This window comes from Caloenas nicobarica, chromosome 7 (genome assembly GCF_036013445.1).
Source record: "Caloenas nicobarica isolate bCalNic1 chromosome 7, bCalNic1.hap1, whole genome shotgun sequence".
NCBI classification, from domain to species: domain Eukaryota; kingdom Metazoa; phylum Chordata; class Aves; order Columbiformes; family Columbidae; genus Caloenas; species Caloenas nicobarica.
The window spans coordinates 16281436-16291908 of NC_088251.1; the positions used below are offsets into that span (position 1 = coordinate 16281436).

General features: G+C 36.9%; 1 protein-coding gene across 1 annotated transcript in view; it reads left to right on the forward strand.

Moving 5' to 3' along the window:
* LOC135990990 (adhesion G protein-coupled receptor A3-like) overlaps positions 1–8016 on the forward strand; it is a 272534-nt gene extending 264518 nt beyond the window's left edge. The window contains exons 18-19 of the mRNA XM_065639202.1: positions 877–972; positions 4168–8016. Of these exons, the coding sequence (XP_065495274.1) occupies positions 877–972; positions 4168–5389 (1318 nt within the window). The 3' untranslated portion in view covers positions 5390–8016. The remainder of the gene's footprint in view (positions 1–876; positions 973–4167) is intronic.
* The last annotated feature ends 2457 nt before the right edge of the window (positions 8017–10473 follow it).

Consider the following 10473-nt stretch of genomic DNA (forward strand, 5'->3'; position numbering starts at 1 on the left):
AACTACTGTGAGATGTCCTCAAGGACTTTGATATAGCCTAATAGTAATACATTGGAATGACTGCTACTTCCAAGTAGTTTAGTGGCATTTAACCAGTTAAGGGGTGTGGAACTGTGTTATTTCAGTCTTAGAATACACGTCCTTACAGAACTATTAACACTTAGGTTAACATTCTTCTTGGATATTTATGAGATCTTCCTGAAGTCCTAGAGGCCCTCACATTTTAATGCAGTTCCAAGGCTGGATATTGAATGACTGAAAAGTGGGGTATATATAAAGTGATATTAAATCCTCCAGATTTCTCCAGATTGCTTCTCTGTGCATGCAAAAAAAGAAAAAAAAAAATTGCCAAGTGGACTGCTCCTTTTCTCTTTGCCCAACTGAACTCCATTTCTCTTGTCATCCAGGAATTAGGAAAATGTTTCTGTGATTTCACTGAATTTCCCTGGGAACATTTTCAGGTTAAAGTGAATGCAGCTGCTTTGTCTGAATATTTTTAATTTATAATGCTTACATATTTAATAACTATTAAATAGAAATATCTAGGCGAGTGGAATAACTTCATTTGGGATGTAGGTTCTTTCATTATACAATATTTTGTTCTTCATATGACTGCAATAGTAACTAATTTTACTAAAGATGTAAGAGATTTTTAAAAGTGCGTCCATATAAGCATTAGTTTTCTGCTTTTTACTTCATAAATTACAGTGCTTATTGTAATGATACTTTATTCTTTGCTTTTCTGGTTTTAGGGACATGTTTAATGTTTCAGCAATATTGTATACTCAAGATACTTCAAGAAGGTACAATTATTTAAAAAGCAGTATTCAGCTACAAATTTGGCAAATTAAAATATCTGTTGTTATCTCTCAACAGATTTTACCTGATTAGTGGTGGAGTTCCCTTTATTATATGTGGGATTACAGCAGCAACCAATATCAATAATTATGGGATTGAAGGCAATGCACCATAGTAAGTATAAACTATGATCATCAAACTTTTAAGGAAAACATATTCTTTTTCTTATGCCAATAAATGTAACCAACTTCATAAAGGGTACAGATGCCATTTGGGATGACATTTATTATGAAATTTTATTAAATAATAGCTATGAAAGAGCAATGTCTTAATCTGGCGCTTGCTGCTTTACCTCTACCAATTTGGCTCCATTACAGTAAATAGAAACACTTTGCATTTATAGAATTACTCCTCATTCACATCTGAGTAAATAAAAGAATATTTAAAATACCTAATGGATAGCATATTTAATGGAGCTAGTAATTAATCAAGACTTCCAATTCATTATCTACCTTGACTTGATATCCTTCAGGTGACTTATTTAAAGTAATTTAGAAATAATTATATGAAAAAAGGAAAAGTGAAAATCCTCACACCCTCCTCTGCCCCCATCTCTCCCATAAAACCCAATTATTTTGGATTTTCACCACCTGGAAACATTCCAAGCACAATGTCTTGCAATCTTGACATAGCCCTCTAGTGTGCTAGCGTGTTAGTGTTCCGTATACCTCCACCAGCTGTCCAGGCATCACAGCTTATTAATTCCTGTCAGGAAACATGCAATATCAGTAAAATACAATAAGTCTTTCTGTAAAAGTGTAGCAGAAAGTAAATCGGACTTCAAAGTTAAATACATTCAGTGTAAATTATCAGCATGGCAATGACTGGCACACTAGTGGGTATATTAGGACTCTGCCTGCACTAGTATTAATACACTGGAGGACATCACTCAGTTGCTGCTTTGAGCATCTATTGTACAACATTTGAAACTAGTTATGTTCTGGGTAAGAAAAGTGGAAACAAAGGAGAATGGTTTGTAAGTGAGCATTTGGCTCCTTAAAGGCATTTTTATAGGTAATTGAAATTTAAATTCTGGTAATAAATTAGTACATAACATGGCTAACTGCTCTGCCTAGGGCCCAACTCATATTCATATATTTATTCAAACTTATCCAATTAGACAATTACTTAAAATCAGCAGTATGTTAAAAGACTCTATTATTTATGTTCATAAATGTGAGACGTTTCATTTTGGCACAGTTACAGAGGTTATACTTCTTTAATCATGTTTATTCATAGCAAATCAATACCTGGTACCACAGTCTGAACAGAAAGCAAGGCACAGGTGAGGGATGGTTATAAGACTGAGTAAAAAGACAGCTCAACAACACCATAGTGAGTTATGTGCCTTATTCATTTTTAATAGTATTAGTACAGTAAAGGTAGGGGCACAAACTGGAACTTTTTTTACAGAACTGATTTTTTAAGTGATGCGTACTGAGATTCCACTTGAAATAAGAGCATCCCAAGAGACTGTTCCACTGGGGAGCGTTCCATTCTCCACTTTGCATCAAATATGCAGCATTCAAACGTACTTCAAGTATTCACGTGGCTTCGTACTCTCTGCTTATCCAATTAAACATAGGTGGTAATTTACCTGTCTTTTCACAGATATCTTTCAAGGAATCTTTTCATGTGCATGCCTGACAGCAAAATATATACTCCTTGGAGTGTCTCTAAGTTTATCAATAAATGTATGTGTGTTTTGTTTAAGGTTCTGATTTTAAAAATTTTAAGTGGTTATGCTGCAGTTTCTTGTGCTAAACACCCAGTGGGACTGCTTCTTTTTAGCTGAGAGCTTCTCAGCCTGCAAGAAAAATTCATTCTGTCCTTTTTAGAGTAAGTGGTAGATGATTTCTGGCTTGACAAGAATGTGATATCAGAAGGTTCCTTGCTGTACTGGAGGGATTGCAACCAATCACACATGCCTAAATGAGTATGAAGTGTCACACAGTGTCACTTTTAGAGCTGAAATGAATCATGACAGATCACCTGGCCTGTTTTCTGACCCAGTGGGAAATTAGCTATACCCAAACCATTCCTGACAGTTATTTTTCTGGGCTGCTTTAAATGCTCCAATAATGGATACACCACACTTTATTCCAACAGTTTATTATCATAATTATCCTAACATCTAGGAAACTTTCTGAAAAATCTGATTTAAGCCTTTCTTGCTGCAGTTTAAGCCCATTACTTCTTGTACTAGTCCAACAGATAAGGAAAGTCGCTTATTCCTCTTTCCAGAAATCCATGCAATATTCAGAATATAAGAACCTAATAATAGCTGTACTACCTTATACTGCCAGTTCAGTAGACTGTCTGTAACCATAGCTGAAAGCAGATCATAGAGAAGAGTAAAAACTAGGCAAGTATTCCTTCTTCCCTGACCCAAGTTCTCCCAGTTTCCGTCTGGGATTTCTTTAGTCAGAAGTATTTTCTTCTCCCATGTTTATTTGATTAGATCATTCATCCTCAGGATGGTCCTGTTAGACTGCTACTAAATTATGCAGCTGACTGAGGCTTATTCAGCTCATACTGGCCTGTGAACTAGTTTAAGCTGCTCTAAAACAGTTATGGTCATATTACTTAAAGCAAATAAAGATCCATGCTACAGTAATATTATACTACCAGTGTATCACAATTCATTTTTCTGAGGGCATTCAAACTGATGTAAATTAACTCCCAGGAATTTCAGAAACTCTGCAGAATTCGGAAACTACATACATCTTTTGGGTCCACTCACTGCAGAAATCTGTGACTGTTCAACCAAAAGTCTTTTTTCAGCCTTTCTTATTACTCAGGCTATTCTCTACTTTGGTAATAGGAAAATTCTTTAACAATAATCTTCGGGCTTAGGAGTTTGTATCAATGTTAGTTGATACAAACCATTGAAATCTGTACATTTCTATTGCTCACAAAGATTGTATAAACTATGCCTCATTTGCTTTTTAATCAAAATATTAGTGCTGACATTTTTAGTTGTAGAAAAAAAGGGTTGACATAAATGGTCTTATACTTCACTGCATCCTAGATTCTAAACTGACCTACATTTCTTGGAAATTTTCAGTTTTAATGTCCTGTAAATTATACTAGACATTTTATTCTATTAAAAAACATGAAAGTGATGTCTCAGCTTAATTGATATTAAAGACACACTCCCTTTCTCCATGATGAATATATCTGAACTTCTGAGAGACTGTTGGGTCATACAAGTCAGTCAGAAAGCCCAGTTTCATATCAGTCCATTGTCCATCACATCTAACGTGGGCTATAAAATGTTCTTGACTCTCTTTTCTTTGTTGTTTTCAGTTGCTGGATGGCATGGGAACCTAGTCTTGGTGCTTTTTATGGCCCAGTAGCGTTCATTGTGCTAGTCACCTGTGTTTACTTTCTCTGCACATACGTACAACTGAAGCGCCATCCTGAACGCAAGTATGAGTTAAAGGAAAAGACAGAAGATCCACAGAGAATGCCAAGTACTGAGGTGGGCCATGGTCATATTACAGACTCTGTGTCCGTTCCCCAGGCAACCTGCTCCATGATTTCTTCTTCCTTTTTGGAAAACGAGCATTCATTTAAGGCTCAGCTGCGAGCTGCAGCATTCACTTTGTTCCTGTTTACTGCCACTTGGACCTTTGGAGCCCTTGCAGTATCTCAAGGTCATTTCTTGGATATGATATTTAGCTGTCTTTACGGAGCCTTCTGTGTGACCTTGGGGCTTTTCATCCTGATCCATCACTGTGCAAAGCGAGATGATGTGTGGCATTGCTGGTGGTCCTGTTGCCCATCTAGAAGAAACACCTATTCTGTCCAGGTTAATGTGCGCCCAAAGGTTAACATCAACGGTGACACTCAAGTTCATGCACCTTGTCTCCAGGAATCGCCATGTCCCAACAAAACAGCTGCGTTCAATCATCCAGCAGCTAGCCACTGCAAACTTACTAACCTACAAGCCGTTCAAAATCACGTTAACTGCCTTTCGCCTGTGACACCATGTTGTGCAAAAATGCACTGCGATCAGCTACTCGATGATGAAGCTCACATTCATGTCCACAACGAGGGAACCTTCAGACCCAATATGCACATTCATAGATGTCTGAAAAGCAGAACTAAGCCACGTTATTTCAGTCGGCACAGATCTGCAGGTGAAAGAGAATATGCCTATCACATTCCTTCAAGTATCGATGGCAGCATCCACAGCTCCCATACAGACAGTCCCCACAGTACTCATGACAGCCAGTCAGGTCACAGACGGGCCTGCTGTTCAAAAAGCGATCCGTATCCTACTGTCAACCAGCCTGAAAGTAGCGACGCAAGTACTGTAATATATAGTTGCGCTAAAATGCCAGAAAGTGACACTGTGCACCATCCAGCTCATTTTGAAATGCATCCACGGACACAGTCATTGCCATTTAATACGACGAATCACAATGGAATTCTCAAGGGAAATGTGCATGAAGCCATGATATACAGCTCAGATAGTACAGGAAACATCAAAACTGGTCCTTGGAAAAATGAAACTACTGTGTAGTTCATGGGCCATCATAATGTGTTTTTCTCCCCCTAAACCATTGTTATCTTTGTTTTTATTCCAAACTAAATAAGATGACATATTTGTGTAGCTCATCAGTAAATTGTACAGCTTTTCCATGTTTATTTCCATTTTCTTAATGAGTCTAAAAGAGAGAGATAGTGATAGTTTTAAAGTGAAGTTATTTTTAAAAGAAAGTTATAAAATTATTCTGAAAGATAATTAGAAAATGAAGTCTAGACAATTGAATATGAGAGGCAATATCCTTTTGTTACACAGAGCAACATTTCTTTAGAATTACATCATTTTCATTCATCGTTTTCACTTCTGTAGTAACTTCAGACACTTTATAAACATATCAGCATCTTAAACTTTTACTTATTTATTTTTGTAGCAAAATATTATTACTGTGCCATGAATTTTAATCAAAAGTGACTATGATAGAAATGATAAACAGGATTTTATAAAATTAGAGCTTTTTAGATCTACAAAAGTGATACTGCCTCTTAAGATCTTCTGTAGCATATGGCCTGTAAAATTGTGTAGTGTACAGTCTCTGTTCCATCCATTTTCTTGTTGGAGAGAAGTGCTAGGTAATGTCTCTGTTACATCTATGGTGCTGTATTGGTTGTATTTTGCATGACATATGTCAGGGTATACCATTTGCTGTTTTCTAGTGTTACATGTGTTAAAATTTAAAAAAAAAAAGTGTTGTACAAGGCTGTGAAAAACCCTATTGATATTAATCTAGAGCATTATAAATCTACAGAAAAAGAAAATCACTCTGCACTAGTTTAAGTGGCACAATCCTTTGTATAAGGTTATATGATAGCTTTGATAAGGGTCCACTCTAATGTCTTTACAGAGCATGCACTACTCATTGTATGTGACACTATGCGGTGTAATAGCAATTGTCGTAACAAGTTTTACACTTCTTTGTAAAGTATGCCTTTTGAACAAATCTGTAAGCTGTTTCACAATAATCTTTCAACATCTGTTAGGGTAGAGCAGTTTTATCATTAACTCTTTGAGGACTACAGTTATTTTCTTAAAATAGCTTATTCTAGTTCAGAGATACTGTATATATGACAATGTCTATTTAGTTACATGATCAATGTAGTCCAGAGTTGCCAGGAAAGAAGAAAGTTCAGTCATTTTCCAAAAATACACCTTCTTAGAGTCCATCTATTAATTTCACCACTTGCTTTCTGAAAACACATTTTGTCCCCTAGCAAATTTCAGATTGTCTTCATCCTTTAATGCAAATTTGACCTTCAGACAAGTCCTTTATGTTCATGATTTCTGCTGAATTGAAGGGCATTTCAGGGTCAGTACCATTCTCTATTAACAAGGCTCTTGGCGAGAAATTTTTTCATGTTTCCATGAACATCTGGACACAAAGCATCTACTCACAGTACAGAACTGAATCATAATTATCCCAATATGAACTAAAACTGCTTTTTTTCATAATGGGAAGGGTGCAGAATAATAATGGATCACAGAAAATGAATAGGAGCATAGAGCTGAGAGAAAAATGTCTACAGTGGAAAGTGCATCCATAAATAAGAGAAAAAGCACAATTCTGTACGGCCACATGAGAAAGTTTGCTGTCATGTCTTAACACAGGCGTATTTAATTGCTACATTTCTGCAGAGAGGAAAGAGAAAATTCCGTTGAGAGATCATCAGTCTGCAATTCTCTGTGTATATATTGCAGAAATCTTGACATATTTCAACCCATTGTTTTTCTGTTATTAGCAGTTTATTATTCTCTACCTTTTCTTTTAATATGTAGGAATACATTTCCTAATAGTGTACATAAAGATGAAAATTATAATTGTTAGAATGTTATAAAAACATGTTAGTCAGATGAATGTGTTCTGCAGTGTTGCAGGTGGGAATTAGTACTCAAAGGGTTAATGCTCAGTATCTGAGTGCAAGAAATCTTGTTTTTCTGTATTTTTGTAAATTTGAAATATATATTGTAAACTCCAGCAGTGCAATGTATCCATCTCAGATTGTGTATTTTTAAAAGGTGAGCAAGAAGAATGCACTAGGTGGTTGTCAAGTTTTAAGCCAATATACTACAGTTTCATGACTGCTTCTTTAGCTAATACAAAAAAATAAATGCCTGAGCTTTATTATGTATATGCTGTATATGCTTGAACTGTCTCTAAAATACAGTATTTTTCTTTGTTTGCTTAATGAAATCATTATTTTCTTTTAATATTACTTTTATTCATTCCATATAGACAGTGAGCCCTAAACAAGCATAGACATAATGTAAAATGCCACTTCTCTGTGTCTCAGCACTACATATATGTATATTCTGTAATAGCAAAACCCTAGGAGGTCTGTAGACCATTATGCAAAATATTCCACACACACAGCCAAGTGAAATACTTACTCTGCAAGAACCCACTCGGTGAGCTGCTTTATTCAGCTTGTGTTTTAATCACCTCTGTTATTTTGTCTGAGAGGCTAGTTCCATCTTCATAACGGCTTACAAAGAAGTAAATAGGTGCTGCGTTCCACAGAATATCTTATGTGATAAAAATCTCTGGAATTTAAACGTAAAATATTAAAACACTTTTCTTATTGTGTTAAAAAGATAATTCAGTGAATATTTCTGGGCTAATTTGGAAAAGATGTGTTATGCAATAATCTGTTTGCATATTATTTTTTCAGAAAATACACAGTAGGAGAACATGATATTAAATAAATATAAAAATGTTTTGTAACATCAAATTTGACCAAAATGCTTTTTGTGCTTTTGATTTTTTTTTTCCTTAAGATAAATGAAATAATTTAAATGCTTTGGGAGTCTGGCTTTGTTTTATTATGGGGTTTTGGTGAATTATATTGATAGTCAGTGAACCATTACTAGTTTATCTGGTTTTTTTCCTATAAAAATAAAATCAATGAAATAACTGCAGTATAAAAGATACATTGTCCTAGTAAATTCCTCACAGAATATCCATGTAACATGCTTCAAAGTCAGCATTAGTTTTGGTGACTCATTGGTGACATAAAAATGACTGGACAGATTTTTACTGTTCACTTTGTCTGAGATGAAGCAAAATAAATTTTATCCAAATAAGTGATTTTTTGGAGAATGATGCAATCAACAGAAATCTGAAGGGTTGTTATTACAGTACTACCAGGATAAAAATACGTTCTGATGCTGTAGTGTTCTTCTCTGCATATAGAAATTCCAGTTCTCATGATCAAATTACAGATCATCTAAGTGATTCCATTTTAAGTCACATAGACTGTTTACAAGAAGAATTCCTACCCAGAGTTTTGGTGTTAAAATAAAGCAAACCTTTTCAGCACTTTATGCCTGATCATATATGTAATTCCCAAGGACCCTATTGGTTGTGTCTGCGCTGATATGACTGAGCAGCCTCTGTCAGTGGCCATAAACTCATGTTCTCCTTCACCACACAGCTGCCTGCCAGCTACCCTGTGGGCACCCTATCCAGATGTTAACCCACCAAGGGAGCCTTCGGTGTGGCTCTGAAGCATTCTTGCTGTCTAAACGAAAAGCAAAGTCTGTGCTTAAAGCAAAGTCAAGACCACCTTTGATAGACAACACAGGCAACCAGGCAACCTCCACTCGAACACTGAGGGCTGAAGGCGGGTAAACCTAATGGAAGTGGCTTTAAGCAGTATAACTCCTACTTCCCTCCAGCTCCCTACTGAAACTACCTGCCTAGTAGATCTGCTGCCTACAGACATCTGCCAAATCCAGGCAAAATTAGCTTACCTAAAATTCCTGGTTAGCTGAAATGAGAGTGACACAGCACAACGAAGTTAAATGACCAGAAAAGCCCAAGTTGGAGGAGACCTTTTTGGACGCTCTGTCACAGAGCTGCTTTCTCCTGTGCCGGAACATGTGTCTAAGCATCCTGGATGCCCTGAAAATCTGAAATGGCTCTTGGGGAGACACTATTACAGTTTACAAAGCTGACTGTGACTACAGCTTCCTCTGTAAATCATATGCCTTTTTACAATGAAGAGATGTTTGACACAGGAGGCTTGTCTACCTGACTATTTAAAAAGAAAACGAAACCAAAAAAACAACAAAAAAAAACAGTCATCAGGATCAGGCCGGTAACCTGTTTAACATAGAATCTTCTTTGCTAGAATCTTCTTTGCATGGACACGGAGAAAAGGAAGGTGGGTATGGTTCTCTGTAAAGGAGATCTCCTGTACTCTCACTGAGTTTTTGTTGGCTATGACAAGAAATGTCAGGCTAATTAAGGCATTAGCAGCTCAGCACTTTCCTCTCCAGAACATGAATTCAAGTTCCTGTACCAGTATCCTCTAGTTCAGAAAGAACCTGTAGGAGACAGCTGGTTCAATCAGGATCCATCAGCTGGGTTTAAAGGCTGACTGCCTGGCTTCAGTCAAGCAATTTCAGTAGTAACATGATTGTCTAGGCAGTTAACTCTACGGGGAGGGGAGGTTTTTGGTTTGGTTGTTTGCTTTCTTTTGCTGAGCCCAGCTGACCTTTTTTAATTAGCAATTGATTTGCTAAGAAAGCTTGTCCTACAAATTGCCCTGACTATGTAAACCATGGCTTTTTGTTCCCTGTTGCTAGGTCTGTGAAGGTGCAAGTGAATCCCTGTTCCCTTATCCTGCCAGCCTATTACTTACGTTTTTCAGGAGGAAAAAAAGCAAGTATCAGTGAATTCAGGACAGTATTATAGGGCTCACTTCTCTGCAAGGCAGGCTGAAATTTGATTTGCAAGCTCTAGAACGGTTCAACCTCAGACAATATCCTGTCTTAACGTTATGCAGTTGGCCACGCCAGAGAGGTAAGAGTTTTTTGTTAACATGGTGCCTGTATACCCCACAGGTGTTACTGTCTTCTTACATTTTGATCTGTTTGAATTCTGTTGTGCCTTGCAGTCTGAACAATAAAACGACTGACTGTTTCCATCAGCCTGTCACTCTGCTCCAGCTGTTCCCCTTAACCTGCAGCACACTGTCAAGTGAGATTGTCCAGCATAGTCTGTGCTTTCATTCCTTTCTTTCTTTGTTTCCCACGTACTCGATAACACCTGAGGAAGGCAGCAG